Below are 22,674 nucleotides of genomic sequence, written 5' to 3'. Positions count from 1 at the left end.
TGTATATTTAAAATAGGTACTTTAGAGACTAAAATCTGACTCATTTAGGAAAGGAAGATAGTCATGTATAAAAAGAGCAATTAGCCTTCAGAGTGAGGTTTTGTCTTTCAAGATAGATAATTAACTTTTGTAATATTTAGATTAGAGACCTGGTTTTTATAAATTTATGCACATTCTCATTTTCTTCTTAGTACATGTTCAGTGCTTTACGGGACTGTGTACCTGCTATGATGCATTCAAGACATTTAGAGTCGTATGAAATACTTCTGGATTGCTATGATAAGGAAATTATGGAAATTTTAAATGAGGTAACATCATATATGAGATTGAAAAACTTAGAACATGTATTTGGAATGCAATGTTTGGAAAAACATTTTGGGTTGAAGCAGGCTTTCACATATTTAAAATAATTTATAAATCACTATCTAGAGCAGCGGTTCTCAACCTGTGGGTCGCGACCCTCTGGGGGTCGAACGACCCTTTCACAGGGGTCACCTAAGAGCATTGGAAAACACATATATAATTACATATTTTTTTGTGATTAATCACTATGCTTTAATTATGTTCAATTTGTAACAATCAAATTGGGGGTCACCACAACATGAGGAACTGTATTAAAGGGTCGCAGCATTAGGAAGGTTGAGAACCACTGGTCTAGATCAAAGAAACCATTTTTAGTTATAGTATCACTATTGTGCTAAATTGGTCTTTAATTTCTAATTTTTTATATAGAGATTCAGAGTAGAAATTTGGAAAATTTTCTTTACTTTAGTAAATAGTATATTTATATTTAAATTTCTCTTTATTAGAAGAATGCAAATACAAAATTGGTTTGAATATTGAATGCTACTACTAATAATACACTTAAGACTGTCAATATTTTATAAATATTAAACTTAACTGTCAGTATCTTATTAAATTCATTTGGAGTGCTACTGACTAAAAGGAGGACATTATATATTTGAAAGATTTATTTTTGTAGCAGAAATAATTCAAATGCAATATAGTGCATCTTCCCCTGTTTGAATGAAGTATTATAAACACGGTTATCTTTAAAATTAAAGTTTCATCTAATGATATTTTTATAAGGAAAGTAATTAAAAATGAGTAAACTTCACAATATAAACCTTATTCAGGTTTGATAAAGTTATGGAGAATTTTCATAATTTCTTCTATTACATATTATTTAGAAAATAAAATATGACTTGACAGTATTTAGAACTCCATAGTAGACCAGAAAAGATGATTACTATCATTACTTTTAGCTCAATGAGTTTTGTGATTTTTAATGATTATTATAAGAAAGCTTTAAAAATATTTCTTCTCTTCCATTTTCTCAAGATTTTTCTTTTGTTGCTTGTTCCCATAAATCTTATGCTTTATAGTATACATTCCTGTTTCTTGTAATGAAGCCATTGGCATTAGCTTTTGATTTTCTTTCAAGGGTGTTAAAGTATTAATGAAAATAAAAACTTAGAGTTTAACTGCTTCCTGGGCAGAAAAATCATTGGTTTAAAATGGAGAGCAAAGTAATTTTCACTTTCCCAATAAAAATAATATTTTACCATAGAGTATTTGGAATCTTAAACCAGTTTGACAAATTTTTTATCATTGCACTGGTTATAAAATGCTAATGGTTAAAGCATAGACAGAACAGTATAATTGAATTTTGAAAAATTAAGATATTAATTATTTTGTGAATAGCACTTGCTGGACAAGTTGTGCAAAGAAATAGAGAAGGATCTGCGCCTTTCTGTGCATACTCATTTGAAGCTGGATGACCGAAACCCTTTCAAAGTTGGCATGAAAGACCTGGCCCTTTTTTTCTCTCTGAATCCAATTCGGTTTTTCAATCGTTTCATTGACATTCGAGGTGAGTGTTCTGCTTTCCTTCTGAAAGTCATATTCTATATCTTTTTGCCCTCACTATAAAAGAACAAATAACAAAAATGGAACTTTGGGCTTATATCTTTTTTAGTATTAGTCCATTCTTTAATTCCTTTTTGTTTGTGTATTTTTATTTTCCTACATCTTATTTAGAAAAAGGAAATTTAATGTTCAAAGACAGGTTGTTTCCTTTTTGGTTTTATTTCTCTTTTCTATCATTTCATGAATCTGAAATTTTTTGAAAAAAAAATTTTTTTTTTTAGCTTATGTAACTCACTACCTAGATAAGACGTTCTACAATCTTACAACAGTAGCTCTTCATGACTGGGCCACTTACAGTGAAATGAGAAATTTAGCTACTCAGCGCTATGGATTGGTTATGACAGAGGCACATCTTCCTAGTCAGACTTTGGAACAGGTATGGTATAAAATGTTTCTGATTGTAGCATAACATTTCTTTAAGAAATCTTTTTTTAAAACTTTATTATTACATGTTTATTTTTTAAGAAAATATTTGCTTTATAAAATCTCATACTTAACAAGAATAAAAAATTAGATGGTGCTAATTTGCGTTTTTAGAGAAATTACCATAGGCTTCCTGTTTACACTTCACTTTTTGGTGAACATTTGAAATACAGGCATACCTCGGAGATATGCAGGTTTTATTCTAGATCATTGCAATAAAAGTGAATATCCCAGTAAAGCAAGTCACACAAATTTTTTTGTTTCCTAGTGCATATAAAAGTTATGTGTATACTATACTGTAATCTAAGTGTGCAATAGCATATGTCTAAAAAAAATGTACATACCTTAATTTAAAATACTTTTTGCTATAATAATGCTATCATCTGAGCTTGTTGGAAACTGCTGTGGTAGACTTACTTGACCAAGCAGGTTGCCACAAACATTTAGTTTGTAAAAATGCAATATGTATAAAGTGCAATAAAGTGAAGCACAGTAAAGTGAGGTATGCCTGTGCATATAGGTTTTCATATAGCTTTCCAGAAACATACTGGGATATCCAGGTGATTTCTGCAGAATTATAAAAAGTTTAGTGAAGGTCACACAACTGATTGTAAACCTAGATATAATACATAAACTTTAATATCTTAGGAAAAATGCTTAAATTTATCTATAATAATAAAAGCGTAATATGCAAATTGACCAAATGGCCAAACAGCAGAATGACCGTCTGGACGACCACGCTATGACACGCACTGGCGCCAGGCCAGCCAAGGCGGGTGTGATGCGATTGGTCGGAGGGCCGAGGCAAGCCGCCATGGCTTCAAGGGCCAAGCCCCTTGCAGGAATTTCGTGCATTGGGCCTCCAGTATCTATCTATCTATCTATCTATCTATCTATCTATCTATCTATCTATCTATATTGGGAAATGAATATAAATAGTAAGTCACTATATTAATACAAGTGTTACTGATTATCTTAAATTAATAATAATAGAACTTCTTTGTGGATTGTTTTGCAGGGCTTGGATGTTTTAGAAATTATGAGAAACATTCATATATTTGTGTCTCGATACCTCTATAATCTCAACAATCAGGTGAGTGGGTCTTAGAATTTTTTTTTTAATGTGTGTGGATATATAATAGGAAGGCTGAAGGGTAAAGAATTGATTCTCAATAGTGCAAATTGGTAAAATAAAGCAAAAAATAATTGTTTAGAGTTCATCTTGTTTATTCCTTTGCTTTGATTTTATTATCTTGAATAACTTTCCAATTAAATTTAATGAAATAGATTCTGAAATTTTTTTGATAACTGATCAGGAATTGCTATGTATTGTATTGTTATTTAGCATAAATTTGTTTCATTGCAGATTTTTATTGAACGAACAAGCAATAACAAACATTTGAACACTATTAATATTCGGCATATTGCTAATTCAATTCGAACACATGGCACAGGAATCATGAATACAACAGTAAGAATCTTTTTTGGGGGTCGGGTGGGTAGTAGACTACTGTTTAATTTTTTATTTTGGAAAATAGTTTTTTCATAGAATATTCTGGTCAGTATACACTACTACTTATTTATATTATATTGGAATTTCCATTTTTCTGGTTGGTATAATTAAAATATATGCACTAAAATTGTGTTGGATGTGATGGAAACTCTGTGACACAAAATGCACTTTACAATATCTTACCATCTCAGGGTCATCATTATAAAAAGCAATACAGATTTGAGAGCATCAGCATAAATTTAAATGTCTGTGTGGATTGATATTTTCTGAAAGTTGCTTTTGAAAGGGAATCATTGATAATAGTATTACTCATGCTGTTTTTTTGGGGGGGCATACTAATTATTTGATATCCATAAGAATAGCAATTTACTCAAAGTATTTTGAATCTTAGAAATGGGCATCAATTACTTGAAGAAATCACTTTTATGCTGTTTTTCCTTCTGTGGAAGAAGAGAAGCCTTTGAATTTGCCTGGTTTTCAAGGCATACTTACTAGTATTTCTTCTTGAGGAAAAAAGAATGTGAATGCTAAAATAGTAAAATGTTACAAACATATTTTGGAATAAGGGAATAGAAGTTATGTAACTGGAAGAGTATATAGGGACCTTTGTAGTATATAGTCGGGGAGCCATTAAAGTATTTGAGTTGATAAATGATACAATTGGAGCTCTATGTTAGTGGTTACCAGTACGGAAATGAGACAGAAAGTTAGAGTTTCAAATTTAAAATAAGGGAGTCATCCATGTAAAGGTCATGTCTGAATGTTTAAGGATAAATAAACTCTTTATCAAATTCTCATATAACAGATATAATTATGCACATATTTTATATGTAAGGCATTTTATATGTAAGGCACTGTGCTAGGCATTAGGATGACAAAAACAGACATTTCCTACTCTCCTAGTAATTACAGTCTGGCAGGGGATATAGTTGTTTAGTCAATTAATCACATTAATGAAAGTAAATTTGTGGTGTCTGATAATGATATAGTTAGCAAAGAAGAAGAAGATTAGAGGCTGGCACAGTTACCCAGTGTTAAGAGTGAGGAAGATAAAGAAGAGACTGTTCTACTAAGACTGCTACTACTAAGCCACGGGAAGTTCTGAGAAAGCACCCATTTCTATAACAGGGTAAATGAAAGACTCTTAAAAATGGCATACATGTGCTAAAACAATTAGTATTTGAAGGTGGTAGGGATGGAATTTAGTACAGGACTTCCATCTGTAGGTCAGAATTAATTATGTTATTTTGACTTTAATCTCAGCTCACATCTTAGTTTTTCAGGGTTTTTAGTTAAGGCCTTTTGTTATTCATTCTCAAAGCACCTACACTTCTCAGTTTAGAAATTGCAGTTGAGATTTAATAACTTCTTTAAAGTATACTTGTTTAAAATGTCTGTCACTCCTGTTAGACTATAAACTTCGTGATGAGAACTGTGTTTTACATAACTTGCATGTAAGAAATGCTCAAAATATTTGATAAATAATTGAATGCTTACTGTCTTCAGTATCATTCTAGACATGAATGTTAGTAATAAGTAATCTTATAGATGGAGAAACATAGAAACTTCTGACTGGCTTATGACTTAAAGAGTGTTGAATCTGGTATTGTGATTCTTTCTATAGTTCTTAGACCTATTATGAAAGTATTTTCCATTTCTTCCTTTCTTTTCCTTTTGTAGTAAACATATTTAAGAGGAATTCATAGGAAGTTCTGTAAAGTTAGGGAATGAAAATTTTTAAATATTTCAGGTCCAATGTAAGTTAGACTTTATAAATATTAGACTTTATGATATAAATAATTCAGTAATATTGATTTAAAATTAATTTTTATATTAACTTTTCCAATTTTATAGGTTAATTTCACATACCAGTTTTTGAAAAAGAAGTTCTATATATTTAGCCAGTTTATGTATGATGAACATATCAAATCCAGATTGATTAAAGATATTCGATTTTTCAGGGAAATCAAGGACCAAAATGATCATAAGGTATTTTATATAATCTTTTTAAGTAGTTCAGTTCAGCTGTTGTGTGTATAGCAAATGGTTAACAAAAATGGAGTAATACTATATATATTGTTTTACAGTGTGCTTATTACATGTCAGTACATATAAATCTACCTCGTTCTTTTTAAGAGTTGATAGTAAAGATGTATACCGAAATTTATTTAACTTTCTCCCACTGATGAATATTTAGTTTTTTTAAATCATTTTTCAGTGATACAAACAGTGCTACAGGTAGCATCCTTATCTGTGTGTTCACAGACTATTTCTGAAAGACACATTCCTTGAAGAGAAATTTTTAGGGCAAAGAATATGTGTATTTAAAATTAGGATACGTACTGTACCAATTGACATTCCAACCTATCTATAGATATAAGGCCAATATGCAGAGTGTCCCCACGGGAGTTCAACCAGGAGACCAGGAGTTCTATTGCTCGCTATGATGTGTACTGACCACCAGGGGGCAGCGTGGAATGAAGGAAGGCCCCAGCAGGCAGCCAGCAGCCAGGGAAGGGAAGCCCCAGCCGGCAGCCGGAAGGCCCCGATTGGCCCTGATTGCTGGCCAGGCCTAGGGACCCTACCCGTGCACAAATTTCATGCACCGGGCTTCTAGTAATTTATAAGAATGCTGTTTTCTCTTCATCCTCCAGGCTGAGTTTTCTCATAGTGAGGTAAAGAATTGTAAGTGGTAACAGTACAGAGGCACATAGCCACTTGGATAGAGAACCAGTAGCCTTAGTTGGGTCATATATTTGATTTGCCACATCCAGAACTATTTTAATTACCCTTCTTAAGCATCACTTAGTTCCAACTGTCTTATATACTACTTGGTAGTTCTCTTCAATGTCAGAGCAGAAAAATACTGCTTTCTTATAAAATGATAAAATTATAGATTAAAGTTATCAGATAATTATATTAACTTTCATTTTTATTGAAATAGAAATTACTAGTATTCAGACAAAGAAATAACCATGCTATTATTGTGTAAGAATTGTTTTCATTTGTTATTAATAAAAATGAGTCATTTCCTATATCTTCTAATCACCTAAGACTTAAAAAATAATTTCTTATTGGTGATAGCTACCAGAAATTTTAGCTTGGCCGATGTGTGTTATTTGGGAAGAGTGTGTTTATATAAGTCCCTAATACCTATTTAGCCCACAGAAATGCGTTCACACGTCTCTGAACAAATGTTTCTAGGGAGGAGTTGGTTTCATTTATTTATCTGATAGAATAGTTGGGTGTTTGTAGACAAATACTGGTGGTGAGAAACTTAAGTTTGGTGACATTAATAATTATTCCCCTTAGCTTATGTAAAAAAAATTATTTTATACTGACTTTGAACATTGGTAGTTTTTGTGCTATAAATTTTCTTATTAGACTTGAGTGATTTGTTAAGCACAATGGAAATACAAAATTAGAGAGGAAAGTGGTATTGGCCTGGTTGATTTGGTAGGCATTTTATATTTTAGGGGTCTTTATTACTAAAAGTAGTCTTTAAATGATCTCTCTAGTATCCATTTGAAAGAGCAGAAAAATTCAATCGAGGCATCAGAAAACTTGGAATAACCCCAGAAGGGCAAAGCTACCTTGATCAGTTCAGGCAACTCATCAGCCAAATTGGTAAGTTATAATCACAGTGTTGGGAAATAAAGTACAAATCCCAAGAATCTATCTCATATATTAAATATTTCATACAAATAACGTAATATGTGAGTGTCTGAGCTTAGCTTTCTTTCACTAGAGTAACTTATCAAAAGTTTTTCAAGCATGATTAGACTGTTGGTACAGAAATAATTGATAGACTGACTCAATATGAGAGTGAAGAAATTACAGTAAAAACGTTTTAATGTAGTCAGCATTTAGTTTATCAAATGAGTTAATTTATTTTTAAAGGATTTAATATAGATGTATATAAGTATATATATTTATATTTTAAGTGTACAAATATGTAAGTTTCATTTTTATGGAGCAAGAACTGAAATAAAATACAGCTGAATCTTTTGGATACTAAGGAGTGGACACCTTGTAGTTGATTACTACATATAACTATATCTGATTTTTTTATGTGCAATTTTCAAGGTAATGCTATGGGCTATGTACGAATGATAAGATCTGGTGGTCTTCATTGTAGCAGCAATGCCATTAGGTATGGATAAAACATCACTTTTGCTTTGTTTATTCCATTTAAAATTTTTATGTTACTTAAATCTATTCTAAAATTGTATAGAAGGTTTTTTTCTTGTTGATGTAATTTGATATAAAAAATGGAAGAAAACTATTAATTCTACTAGTTAAAATATTTTTCTTAAAATTTAAGATAGACTTTTGGAAAATCTTTATTTCTCTTTTAATTTATTTTATCAGTACAGTTTGTAAATGGCTCTAAAGATTGTGATTTTAAAGATTAAAATTTGATTATCCTATATAATAAAAGGGTAATATGCAAATTGACCCTAACAGCAGAGCAACTGGGAATCACTGGTCACTATGACACACACTGACCACCAGAGGGCAGACGCTCAATGCAGGAGATGCCCCCTGGTTGACAGTGTGCTCCCACAGCGGGAGCTCTGCTCAGCCACAAGCCAGGCTGACGGTTGCCAGTATAGCGGTGGTGGTGGGAGCCTCTCCCGCCTACTCAGCAGTGCTAAGGATGTCCGACTGCAGCTAGGCCTGCTCCCCGCTGGCAAGTGGACATCCCCCGAGGGCTCCCGGGCTGCCAGAGGGATGTCTGACTGACAGTTTAGGCCCAATCCCCTGGGGAGCAGGCCTAAGCCAGCAGGTGGTCATTCCCCGAGGGGTCCCAGACTGCAAGAGGTCACAGGGTGGGCTGAGGGACCCTCCTGAGTGCACAAATTTTTGTGCACTGGGCCTCTAGTTTATATATAAAATTCAACTTTGGAACTGAAGCGATGATATTAGTAATATAACTGAAATGCAAAGTTCTTTTCAAATATGTAGTTGAAAAATTTAGAGTCCAACAGTACTATTCTGTTTCAGTTGTACCTATTTATCTTGCCTTCATAAATTCTTTCTCAAATTCTTATGTAGATTTGTGCCTGATCTTGAAGATATTATAAATTTTGAAGAATTAGTAAAAGAAGAAGGCCTTGCAGAAGAAACAATAAAAGCAGCAAGGTAATCTCATTTTGGAATAATCTATATTTGGAGATTTATAAAGTATATGTTTATATAAAACTTAAGAAGAAAGACTAGGGGGTAATATATAGGGTGTCCCAAAATTCACGCAAGATTTGAATTTTGCGTGAGCATTAACAACAACAACAACAAAAAATAAAAGCCTAATTTTACTTGGTTTATTGAATCAGATTCTAATATCTGTTACCCTTTGATTTCAATCCCTTCAATTTGATAAGCATTACCAAGTACCAATTATGGCCCAGGAGCAGGGACAGTGAAGACCAATGAAGACCACGTCTTTGTGTATGTGCCAGCAAAGCCGTGGAGGCCATTTATCCGATGTGCTATTCCATACATAACCCTATACTGTATACTTTATGAATCAATAAAAAATTTATAATTTTTCATTATAAACCTGTGTTTTCTATCAAAATTACTTCTTGTGTGAATTTTGGGACACCCTATATAAACATACGTTACTGTTTTTATTATACAAGTTATGGTCTCAGTTTATATATGTTTCTTTTTAAGACTACAGTATTCTGAGACCTTTCCAACTTCAATAAAAAGGGGTCTTCCAGAATAGCGGTCACCAACCTTTCAGACCTCACAGACCACTGGTTGGCGATCGCTGCTCCAAAGGTTTCCTTAAACCAGCGATTGCCAACCTTTCGGACCTCACGGACCAGCAGTGGTCCATGGAGCACCGGTTGGTGACCGCTGTTCTAGAACATACTATTTAATATAGTAGCCACTAGCCACACCCAGCTGTTTAACATCTGAAATGTAGCTAGTCCAAATGGAAATGTGCCAAAGTGTAAAGTATAAAATAAATGCCAAATAGCTGGTTAATAAAATCAATTTCACCTGTTTCTTTGTACTTTTTTGTATTTTTATTTGCTAACACTGTTCTAGAATACCATGTAACCTAGACCAGCACTGTCCAGTATGGTAGCTGTGAATACAGGTGACTTTTGAACACTTGAAGTAGGGCTAATGGGACTGAGGAACTGAATTTTAAATATTATTTCATTTACATTTAAGTAGCTAATGGGCCCTGATGGCGCTGGTGTGGCTCAGTGGTTGAGCTTCGACCTATGAACCAGCAGTTCACGTCAGGGCACAAGCCTGGTTATAGGCTGCATCCCCAGTGGGGGGCATACAGGAGGCAGTCAATTAGTGATTCTCCCTCACCATTGGTGTTTCTAGCTCTCTCTTCCTCTCCCTTCCTCTCTGAACACAATAAAAATATATTAAAAAGTAAATAAATATCTAATGGCTGTCTTATTGGACTTTGCAGATCTATAGACTTGAGTCAGTAGTGATTTTGGAACATAATTTAAAACTTGAGAGAAGAATGCAGAACTGAGAAATACTTTAGAAAACTAAGCTTTGTTATTAATAACTAGTGGCCTGGTGCACTCAGGGGGATCCCTCAGCCTGGCCTGTGTCCTCTCGCACTCCGGAGCCCTCTGGAGATGTCTGGCAGTCGCGCTGCTGCAGAGGCGGGAGAGGGTCCCACCACTGTCGCTGCACTTGCCAGCCATAAGCCCGTCTTCCGGCTGAACAACACTCCCCCTGTGGGAGCGCACTAACCACCAGGGGGTAGCTCCTGCATTGAGTTTCTGCCTCCTGGTGGTCAGTTCACGTCATAGCAACTGGTTGTTCCACTGTTCGGTCAATTTGCATATTAGCCTTTTATTATATAGGATATATATATATATATATCCTTTATTGATTTCAGAAAGGAAGGGAGAGGGAGAGGGAGAGAGAGAAAAACATCAATGATGAGAGAGAATCATGGATTGGCTGTTTGATTTGCATATTAGGTTTTTATATAAGATTATAACAGTTTATTGAGTCAGGCATGAAAAGGCAAGGTGGAGACAATTTGAATTTCAGAAAGAATAACGATAGAAATCTATTGTAATATATTGAATAAAATACATTAATACATTGAATAAAAAATAGAAGCCATGCGTCATAGTGATAATAAAGGTTAGAGGAGCAGAGGGAAAGTTCCTTTTTACAGAAGAACGCTAACAAAGAAGGGATGAGGAAATTTAGGTGGAAAAATTGTTTTGCAATCACTACTATAATACTTGAAAGCAGACAAAAATTATCAGTGAATTCTAAAATATTTTTGGAGAATAGAGTATTTCATCAAAAAATTATCCCATAAATAGCTTATTAATAACAAAGAGGAAAAGTATCTTTACAGTGGAGAGATTGCTATATTTCACCTTCATCAAGTGATGATCAAACTTTGCATCACCAATAACAGGACATACTGACATGTGGCATCTTGCTGCAAATGTAATAGCAAGTACCTATGTTGTATTCTTGCCAGAAATGCTTATTCTGAATGTATTATGAGGAAACCATTGGAGACACCCAGAATGTTGGGCATTCTACCAAACACCTAGTCTTGACTCTTAAAAAATATCACGTGTCATGAAAGACAAAAAAGACTAGAAGACTATTCTAGGTCAGGAGACTAAAGAGACCTGATGACCAAATGCAGTGGATGATCTTTAATCATATCTTAGATAAGGAAAAAAAATAGTGATAAAAGAAGGACATTTGAGGAAAATTGAGGAAATTTGAACATGTATTATATATTACTTTATTTTATTTTTGGGTATAGTAATGTATTATGCCTTTGTAGGGAAATGTCTTATTTCTTAATAGATTCATATGAAAGTGTTTATAGGCTAAGTGACATGAAGTCTACAACTTCTAAATATTTCATGATAAAAGAAAACAAATATTAACAAAATATTAAATGGTGAACTAGTGAAAGGTATACAGGTGCCCATTATACTATATTTTAACTTTTTGATAGGCTTAACTTTAAGTAAAAATAGAAAATATGCTGGAAAATGCATGTGTGCATTTTTATGAGAATAAGGTCCCAACACATACAGAAGATTTGCTCTGAAATATCCTGCTAGATAGCTTACTTCTCTGCCAAATTAAAGAAGCCAAGAGCAGATAATAAGCTATTTGAAATCACATGCCCTAAAATGATTAAAAGAGTTTGTGGCTTGTATATCAAAGAAGAAAATCAGACCATTTTACCTCTTATTAAGTGATGTTATTCTTTTAAAAATTGATGACCTTTAAAAAATATTTTGAAGCAGTTCATTGAGGGCAGAGTGGGATATTGCCTTTTAAGATGTTCAGATCTGTGCAAAGGAATGGATGACTAACATCAAGTGAAGGAAAGTTCATGGCAGGTGAAGTTAAGTACTCTGGGGTTATAATGATGAATCGATGATCTGAATGGGGAGTGAATCTTCCAGAATCATGAGGGGAACTGGAGTAGGTTTCAGAGTCCAAGATAAATTAATGTAGGGTAGTGGTTAAAAGGTTAGTAAAGATGCCTGCTTACAGGAGGAAGTAGTTAGGTAGTTGTATATAGTTGGATTATGTGAGTCTCAAAGATTTCTACCTTCTAATGCTGGGGGGATAATAATTTTAAAATGGTATATAATTTGAAAGTAGCTATACATGAAGGATGCAGGAGAAAAAGCAGCTGATGTTTCTGAAGGTTGAATAGGATTCTAAGTTCTTGAAAAGGAACAAGATTTCAGTTGAGATAAGGAATTGTAGAGAAGAAGCATTAGTGAAAGGATTTAAGACGAAGAGCATTCTATTTAAATGAAATGGAGTTCTACAGGGCTCCTTGTCGGAAGAAGAAATACAAAACTCAAAATATTTTAACTGCAAGATGCCCTACATATCCTATTTTAGGGACTAAGTTTAAATAATACTGATCAGCTTCTGTCAGAAAATGAATTCATTCTGAACTCTTAAGAAAATTTACTTAGAAATGTCTTATAATATTTTGTACTTTTGCATGCTCTTATTTAAGTTGATGAGAGATGGATTTAAAAAGTCACACCTTTTTTTGAGAAAGGAACCAAGTAATTTTTTGCATTTTAGGCATTTGGATTCAGTCCTCAGTGATCACACACGAAATTCTGCTGAAGGCACAGAGTATTTCAAAATGCTTGTAGATGTTTTTGCACCAGAATTTCGAAGGCCAAAGAATATACATCTCCGAAATTTCTATATCATTGTCCCCCCCCTGGTGAGTATTTTTAGTATTTAAAATGAATTTTTAAAAGTATTAATAAGTAGATCTAATTTCTTTGCAGCAGAGAATGCACACAGACTGTATTACTACTGTCTTTCTGGTTGTAGATAAAACTAAATGTGATTTCAGTGAATATGGCCTAGAATTTTTACTTACTAGCTATGCAGAATGAGATTTATTTATAGTTAAAATAGATTCTTATTTGTTAACTACAGGCCTGGTGCACGAATTCGTGCACTGGTGGGGTCCCTCGGCCTGGCCTGTGGGGATCGAGCCAAAACCAGCTCTCCGACATCCCCTGAGGGGTCCCGGATTGTGAGAGGGCGGTTCTTGGGTGATGCACCCTGGAATCGGGCTCCCTCCTCTCTGGTTCTGGGTGCGTCACCCTAGAACCGCAGCTGCCAAGTCACCACAGCTCGACAGCTCCTGCGTTGAGTGTCTGCCCCCTGGTGGTCAGTGTGCATCATAGTTACTGGTCAGCCGGTCACTAAGGCTTTTATATATATAGGTAACTGCTAGAGAAACCTAGTGTGATTTAAATTACTTGAGTGTATACCATTACATATATATCATTTTGGGGCTGAATTATATCACATAAGCATTTTAAGTGATTAATGTAGACTAACTTTAATTACATCATGTTACAGCATGAAGTTATTTCTAACACATCTCTTTAAAAATTTTTTTAAAAATTGATTTTAGAGGAAGGGAGAGGGTGAGAGGGATAGAAACATCAATGATGAGAGAGAATCATTGACCAGCTGCTTCCTGCATGTCCCCTACTGGGGTTCAAGCCTGAAACCGGGGCATGTGCCCTGACTGGGAATCAAACCAGGACCTCTTGGTTCATGGGCCCACGCTCAACTGCTGAGCCACACCGGCTGGGCTCTACCACATCTCTTAAAAGCATTGTGTTAGAGGACAACTTCTCACTATTCAGTAGTAAATACTAACATCTAAACTAAATTTTTAGTGCTCCCTTATAGTTTACTAGAGGGGGGGTCCCTCAGCCCAGTTTGCACCCTCTCCAATCCGGGACCCCTCGAGGGATGTCCCTCCAATCCGGGACCCCTCGAGGGATGTCCCTGCGGGATCGGGCCTAAACTGGCAGTCGGACACCCCTCTCACAATCGGACCACTGGCTCCTAACTGCTCACCTCCCTGATCACCCCTAACTGCTCCCCTGCTGGCCTGATCACCCCTAAACGCCTCTGCCTTGGCCCCCGCCACCGTGGCTTTGTCTGGAAGGATGTCCGGAAGATGTCTGGTCTAATTAGCATATTATCCTTTTATTAGTATAGATAGCAGCGGTTGCCAACCTTTTGAACCTCACGGACCACCGGTGGTATATAGTGTGTTCTGTTCTAATTCTGTAGTTTCCATCTAAAATAGCTCAAGTTACCCAAAATTGCATTATAAAAGCAATTGTTACAGTGGGGAAAATGGAGTTAAGAAATTAGAGAAGTATATATTAGTGGTAAGAGTTATTTTTCCCTAAAAATTTTTATATAAAGCTGCTTTTAAAATGGATAGATCTGAAATCTAAATATCACTAATCAGATGTACTAGTAGCTTTTGATTAACTTTAAGAGTAATGACTTTTATATTGCTGTCTGAATTACACATATCTTCTTGCATGTTATAGCCATTGAAAGTGGCTGATGGTCTATTGGCAGCTTTTTTCTTCATGAATTTTCTGTTTTTTTATACATTTATCATTAATGTTCTATCACAATAATTATCATATAGCAAAAATGTCCATATTTACCTGATAAGTGTTATCTTTCCAACTTAAGTTAGTGTCAAACTGGAGGAACCTGTCTTAGTTATACTTTGATAACAGTGTAAATTACTTTAGGATGACTTCAAGCCATTATTTTTTAAAATTTGAAGGCAGTATACTCAAGCTGTAGTAAACAGTAATGGGGAATCATTGTGAGTCTGGGGAAGAGTGGAGTTTTCAGGGCAGCTGTCAGAATTTAGTTAGTGATGGAGAAAACCAGGTGGATTAAGAGCACTACAAAGAAGTATAGGACACTTCCTGTGCTTGAGTCTATGATCCATCCCAGAAAAAAGACAAACATAAATGAGATTGCTAAAATAACAGTTGATAAAGGTTTTGCAAATATGTAGTTGATTGCCAAGTAAGTTTTATAAGCAATACTAAAAGTGAAACTTGATTCGTTTCCAGCCTAAGCTATTATAGTACTTATCACACTGTATCATAATTTTAAACAGGTCTCTCTTTATCCTTTTAGAGCTATGCTACCATATGTAGGTAGACGTAAGTGGCTACTTAAACTAATTAAATTAATTCAAATTTCATAAAATAAAAAATCCACTTCCTCAGTTTTACTAGCTACATTTCAAGTGCTCATTGGTTCTACGAACTAGGGCAGCTGTGGGCAAACTACGGCCCGCGGGCCGGATCTGGCCCGTTTGAAATGAATAAAACTAAAAAAAAAAAAAAAGACCGTAACCTTTTATGTAATGATGTTTACTTTGAATTTATATTAGTTCACACAAACACTCCATCCATGCTTTTGTTCCGGCCCTCCGGTCCAGTTTAAGAACCCATTGTGGCCCTCGAGTCAAAAAGTTTGCCCACCCCTGAACTAGGGGCTTATGTATTGGGCACTGCAAGATATATAGCATGTCTGACATTGCTGAGAGCGCTGCTATAGAGCGTGAACTTTTTGATGGTATTCATTTTGTAATCGTAATTACTTAATATAGTAAGCATCAGCAAATCTTTGTTGAATAAATGATAAGATTAGAGAGATATTAGAGCTGAATTTTAGAGAAGTGCTCTTTTGGGGCATTCATTTACCCAAATGACTACTAATCGTTTTTACCCAAGAATATAATGGTATTTTGGAATGAATTGGGTGGGCAGAAGTAAGAACTGCCATGCTTATGAGTGCTGCTTTGAAGTAAGGCAGGCCTAGTTTTCTGAACCCAACTTTCACTTAGAGTATAGCCAGTTACCGAACCTCTCAAGCCTCCTATCCTATTGTGTAAAACCTGCATGATATTAAAGGCAGTGTGCTTGGGGAAGCAGTGATTGAAGGGGAAGGCTCTTGGTTAAAGAACTTCGAAAAAAGAGCTACTGAGAGAAATACTTGCACAGATTGTGACCTCTCCAAGAGGCTCTTTATCTGAGGCAAATGTTTCAAATCAAAAGAACAGGAACCCATGAGACCCTATTTATACTTTTTGAAATCTCTGTTTTAGTAATTAAGTTCTGAAGATATTTTAGCACAGTTGTTTTTCTAATATGTTGTCATATCTTTTTAGACCCTCAACTTCGTAGAGCATTCCATTAGCTGCAAGGAGAAATTGAATAAAAAAAATAAAATTGGAGCTGCTTTTACTGATGATGGCTTTGCCATGGGTAAGTTTAATGGAATTGTTTTCCCGTTGTTTTATGTTCACCTATGCTGGATTTTTAGAGAGATTTGCTTGAGAATAGATCTGTGTTCTTTTTGTAAATTTGTTTTTCACGAGCAGTATTTACGGTTTATTTTTTTAGCTGGGTCATCTGCTTGATACTTGTTTTTCGTAATTTGTAACTATCATTCATGCTCCCTTAGTATTGCTAATCACTTAGTATAGTTGGACTAAGTTAGGCTTTATTTACAGTTTTAGCATCTTGTGTTTAGTTTTCCTGGTTTCCCAGTAGCTTCCTTCATTGTCTAGTTAGCAGTGGAACTTTCCCGTCCTTACAGCCATATGTTGTTTCCAGGTGATTTTCATGGCCATGTCCTTTTTTCTTCTTCTTGCTTGACCTTCTTTTCATTTTTTATACTTGCACATTTTTTTTTTTAGGAGGAATTAAGCCACATTTCTAGAATTACTTATGCTGTAAAATGTAATTTAAAAGAGAATTAATTCAAAATGGTTAGCTTAATGTTAGCAGTAGTTATTGGTAGAGTCAACACAACTTTTATACTCGTTGTATTTTACTTTGGTTTTGCTCATGGCTGCAGGTGTGGCTTACATTCTAAAGCTTTTGGATCAGTACCGGGAATTTGACTCACTTCACTGGTTCCAGTCTGTTAGAGAGAAGTACCTGAAGGAGATAAGAGCAGTTGCTAAACAACAGAATGTGCAGTCAGCTTGTCAAGATGAAAAACTACTGCAAACCATGAATCTTACCCAGAAGCGACTGGATGTCTACCTACAGGTTAGACAAGAGTAATAGTTAAATCTGCTTTGATGTTTTGATATCTGAAAAAACATAAATCATATGAAAACCTCCATTTTAATAAGTGAGATGAATAGAGGTAATTAGAATATATTTTAAAATGAATGGTATTTGGAAGCCATTTGACTCAGATCTTAAAAGTGGATTGGTTATTTAGTTCAGTTTCTTGTTTATGATTTTTACTGGAGCTTTTTAGAAATAATAAAAAAGACATTAAATGTGATTGGGATATTTTGCTTGTAATAAGCATTTTCAGCTTTCATTTCAAATTTTTTTTATTTACTTAGGAATTTGAGTTGCTCTATTTCTCACTGAGCAGTGCAAGAATTTTCTTCAGAGCTGACAAGACTGCAGCTGAAGAAAACCAAGAAAAGAAAGAGAAGGAAGGTCAGTGAGTGGCTTAAATTTGGGAAAAACCAACAAATCTTTCCTTAATAGTAGACACTAATCCCCCATTTTATCTGGTCAGACTTCCAGCTCCTTTTACCTTTTGAAAAATAACACAGACTAGAAATGTCTTTTAAAAAAATAAAACCTCCATAGGTCATTTGTGAAACTGAAAAGAAAGTGCCATAGTAATGTATTTCATTCTGGAGTAACTCAATATTCAGTTTCATTCATCTCTTAATTTAAATAAAATTAACAAGCTTATTGTTTATCTTTCACCCCTCACCCTGTATCAGTGAGAAGGAACAGTTTGGAGGGGAAACACTAAACGTTGCTGGAGTCAGAGTTGCTGGTAACTAGACATTGAATGAGGTGGTGATTAAGAAGGTCTGAAGTGGCAGGGGCCATTTAGTGACACAGGCACAGCTTCCCGCTCTCCATAGTCAGCCTTGGAGAGTCGGAGTGTAATACAGCCATAATCACCGATAGTCATAGCAATGAGCCCGAGTCATTTAGGAAAGGATTCTGTCCACTGTATTCTATGCAGGACAATGGGAAAGTATTTATATATTTTAATGTGTTTTTTCCTTTTTATTGAACTTATTGGGGTGATACTGGTTAACACGTAATAGAGGTTTCATGTACAATTCCACAACACATGATTTGTACACTGTCTTGTGTGTTCACCACCCCAAGTCAAATCTCCTTTCATCACCATTTATCCCCCCATACGTTCCTTCACCTCCCCTCAACCCCTTGTTGTTCATATCCGTGAGTTTTTTTTCTTTTCTCAATCTGTATATTTTAATGTTTAAGAACATTGCTCAGTGTTTCATACTTAAGGACACCATTCCCCCAACCACCATGAGACATTTCTCTCAGATTTGAAATTTAGGAACAGTTGTCTTCCCTGAGAAATGGATGTTTCCTTTTTTTTTTTTCATGGAAATTACATAATTTAGGTTTTCCTTTTCACTTGGTAGCTCAAAATTAGGTATAGAAAGTAACAGAGTTGAAAGTTTTCATGTTTGCTCTCTTTTACTTTTTATTTGTATTTCATAAATCAAAACAAAACTTATATTTCATAAAATAAGATGTTTTTATTAATCTTATTTTGTCAAATTTTACAATTTTTTTTTTTCACATTGAATAGAGGTGATTGAATTGGATAGACCACTATATCAACAGTCTTAGTCCCATAAGTTAAATAATATTTATTGGTAAGGAGCATACACAGGCATTTTTGGAATCTAGACTGAGTAAATAATTGTTTTTGAAAAATCATTTCAGGCTGTTACCTGGAAGATAGTCAGTATTTATTAAATGAAAATATGTATATGTTACATTTTGGTTCTAAGATAATGTTTAACAAAGCCATTTGGAAGAATTTAGTTGGCTTTGTATGATGCCAGAACCTTGTCTCCAGTTCCTAATATACTTTAAGGCCTAAAGCATTAACACAAAACAAATAAACCTTTTAGTCTCCGTGGAACACCTTGCTCTGGACTTAAGGAACTCTGGGTTCTTTCTGGTTGATGTACATCACTCATGTGCCTAGATTGTTCTATTTTAGTTACAGGTTGCTCAGGGATGAAGTCATAGTTGCTGAATACATTAGTCACATAGTTTTTCGCTGTTAAAGAAATATGTGTATGTGACATTTTACACAGAAAACCAGGAATTCATTTTATCACAATCATAATAAATAATTGATTTTAAAAGTAAATTATAACTACAAATAAAAAGTTACCCAGTCTGGACAGTATTATAATGAATTTGCAGCCATGTTTCTGTAACAGCCTACACTGTAAAAGCAGTTCATACATACATGCTTTGTCAACCCCCGATGCTGTTCTGGTCTCTCACAAATCTATACTCCCTTTAAGAAGCAGTCAAAACATGACAATTGCAATATTTAGCTTTTTTTTTTAAATTAAGGTAATCTAGATATAATTTGTGATATCAGAGAAATATTTGATAGATGCAACATTTTCTTAATTTGAAATTTAGCAATACAGCTCTTCTCAATTTTTATTTACTTCAGTTTTTCATGAACATAATATGTCTGTTGTTATTTTCACTTATGCTTCCAGAAGAGACTAAAACAAGCAATGGAGACCTGTCTGACAGCACTGTGTCTGCAGATCGTGTTGTCAAATGATATTGATGGTATGCGGTGCCCGTGACAGCATTGGAATGTGTCATTACTATTGCCACTGACATGGATGTTAGTAAGCTAACGAAGTGTTTCCTGGGCCACATCTCTGGGAAATATGTTGGGACTCTTTAAGGCAGTGTTCTAAAGAGAAGTTCATTCTTCTTCCAAAGGCTCAACTTTTCAAAGGTTGAGAATGAGATTTTAAAGTTGGATTTTTGCCTGGACTTTAGGCCAGATGTGCCTAGGAAGTGGAGTTATAAAAGGGCCAATCCAGATTCCTAAACTGCCACCTCAGATCTCTTGTAATCTACATGAATGTTTAGAATTTGTATTTGTATATATCTTTAATCCATATTTGTCCAGTCATTGGAAATTCAATGCATATGCTATGTACAGCCAGTAAATACATGTTTAAACAAAAGGAATTGAGCCTGAAATTTATGAAGCATACATACCAATATTATAAAGGACTGTATGAAGATGGATTTGATACTGGAGACGAGGCACAGTGTGTTATGTACCCTTTATGTACAATATAAACTGATTTCATTGTTAATTTCATGGGATTCACAAGAGCTACTGATGTCTTGGTGAGACATTTTATACTAGTTTACATTGCTTTGAGAACATTTAACCTCTAACAGCCGCTTTAAATTTAAGATTTACTTCATACACAGGATGAAAGAAAATTCAGATAAAGCCATAGAGTTCTGCTTAAAGCTTCACTTTGGGTTGAAGGCACATGTATGATACCTGAGAAAAATGAATGATTGCTTATTTTACATCCAAACTCAGGTTTCTTCTTCATTAGGCTGAACTGAAATCTTGGTGATGGCTTGGGCAGACTTTTTCTTTAAACCAAGTATAATCTAAGACATCAGATTAAGCACTGTACCACTGTGATAATAAAGTTTCTAATAAATCATTTACTGCTTTAAAAAGTATAGAAAGATTTGAGTAAATTTAGCTCCCAGCAAGCTACTAGATTTATTTTTGTAAAGCTTTATGTCAGTTAATAGTTAAATGGTTATTAATCATGGCCTATAATCTTTTAATGTAAAACTCATACATTTACAATGAAAACAAGGAAGTTTAAAACTTTACATGTAATACGTCATTTTGGGAAATGTTTGATTTTCCATTGCACTTGCCTATGAAGCATTTCTTCAGGTAAATCCTGTAAGTAATTCTAACATTGTTGTTTGATTTCCAGCTTTTGGAACAGGTGTACAATGCCCCCTCTATTCACGGTTACAGTCAGGGTTGTTTTCCCAGCCCAAGATAAAAGCTTTCACTGTTAAAAGTCAGAAGAAACAAATAGGAAATATATATTTTTTAACTGTGTAAACGTGACTTACCGAATTATGGACAGAGAATGGACTAAAGGCATTTAATATTTGTAATTCATTCTAACTGTAGAAGTGGCCCTAAAGCATGCTGCATAATTAATAATTTATATTTTCATTGTTGTAAATGTTCATATGAATGATCTTGCATTGGATTCTATCAAATTACTCACCATTTCGTAGCAAAGTATTGCTTTTCTGTTTTTTTTTCTCTAACTTCCCTAAAATCATCTCATTTAAAAGGGATAGAAAATGTAATTACAAGAGAATCAGTGTCTTTGTTCATTATCGCCACACGTCAGTTATTTATCGATCCTAGATAGAATTCACATGCTGACTGTATGGGTACTGGCAGTTGAGAAGAAAGTGATAGGTTATTATTTTGCCTTTAGTCAAAATAATGTCACTGCAGTCTGGATAAATTATAGTAAGTTCACATAGTTGAAATAAAATTTCTAAAAAGATTAAGTATATTTAAATGTTATTAAAGTGCTGAGTTAACAGGGCTTGAATTTCATGCCTAAGTTAATATACACATTTGGATGATTGTTTTCCTTGCTAACATATTAATGCTATTTTCATTTTTTTCCAGACATACTGTAATTTAAAATTAGTGTGAGCATTTGTTGTAAATTCACAGAAAACAATAATGTTAAAAATCTCAGGAATTAAATGCTAACCATAACACTGTCAGTTCTAATTAAATTTTGTAAAAGATGGCAAGTTTGTTACTGGAGTGGGGCCACCCCTTTCCTCAGTTCTAATAGAATACAATATGTATAATAAAACAATAAATGTAATTTCAAAAATGTACTTCCCCTGGATGTTTATGTTCAAAATTAAATATCTTAATAGCTATAATTTTTTAAAATACATTTTTATTGATTTCAGAGAGGAAGGGACGAGAGAGATAGAAACATCAATGATGATAGAGAATCATTGATCAGCTGCCTCATGCATGCCCCACCCTGCAGCCAGGGCACGTGCCCTGATCGGGAATTGACCCTCGACCACTGAGTCATGCCAGCCAGGCCAAAATTAAAAATATTTTTTTCCCCTCAAAATTAAATACCTTAAAACAATATATAACATTAACCTTTTTAGAGTCCCTTTAATCTAATAAAGTATATGGACTCTATCTTTAAAAAAATACTTGCATGCACATAGGCAAGGAATTTGAAGTATGATTATTGTTGGCTCCTCTCCGTGCATCCCAAATGAAGACTTTTTTTTTCTTTCCTTTGTACCTTCTTGATCTTTCTGTTGCTTGCTATTTTCATATAAAAAGAACCTACATGATTAATTTAAAATCCTAATCCTGGGAAGGGATCATTAGTTTGCAGTGTTTAATGTTAGAAATAACTGAGATGCCATTTGCAAACATGAATCAAACTAAAACAACAATTGAGTGCCTTTTATTTTATTTTAATCCTCACCTGAGGATATGTTTTCATTGATTTT

At 34.4% G+C, this 22,674-nt stretch overlaps 1 protein-coding gene across 12 annotated transcripts in view; it reads left to right on the top strand.

Moving 5' to 3' along the window:
* WASHC4 (WASH complex subunit 4) overlaps positions 1-22,026 on the top strand; it is a 64,149-nt gene extending 42,123 nt beyond the window's left edge. For 10 of the 12 annotated variants that reach the window (XM_006092743.2, XM_023757262.1, XM_023757269.1 and 7 more), the window contains 14 exons: positions 192-308; positions 1,705-1,873; positions 2,151-2,305; positions 3,371-3,445; positions 3,719-3,823; positions 5,720-5,854; positions 7,384-7,492; positions 7,952-8,018; positions 8,924-9,010; positions 12,962-13,109; positions 16,413-16,509; positions 17,105-17,301; positions 17,610-17,709; positions 19,803-22,026. In XM_006092743.2, coding sequence (XP_006092805.1) covers positions 192-308; positions 1,705-1,873; positions 2,151-2,305; positions 3,371-3,445; positions 3,719-3,823; positions 5,720-5,854; positions 7,384-7,492; positions 7,952-8,018; positions 8,924-9,010; positions 12,962-13,109; positions 16,413-16,509; positions 17,105-17,301; positions 17,610-17,709; positions 19,803-19,870 — 1,629 coding nt within the window. In that variant the 3' untranslated portion in view covers positions 19,871-22,026. The remainder of the gene's footprint in view (positions 1-191; positions 309-1,704; positions 1,874-2,150; positions 2,306-3,370; positions 3,446-3,718; positions 3,824-5,719; positions 5,855-7,383; positions 7,493-7,951; positions 8,019-8,923; positions 9,011-12,961; positions 13,110-16,412; positions 16,510-17,104; positions 17,302-17,609; positions 17,710-19,802) is intronic. The other 2 variants (XM_023757261.1, XM_023757263.1) reach the window with 2 other exon arrangements.
* Positions 22,027-22,674: the final 648 nt, after the last annotated feature.

This window comes from Myotis lucifugus, unplaced genomic scaffold (assembly GCF_000147115.1).
Source record: "Myotis lucifugus unplaced genomic scaffold, Myoluc2.0 scaffold_103, whole genome shotgun sequence".
Taxonomy (NCBI): domain Eukaryota; kingdom Metazoa; phylum Chordata; class Mammalia; order Chiroptera; family Vespertilionidae; genus Myotis; species Myotis lucifugus.
This window is presented reverse-complemented; position numbering and strand designations above follow the sequence as displayed.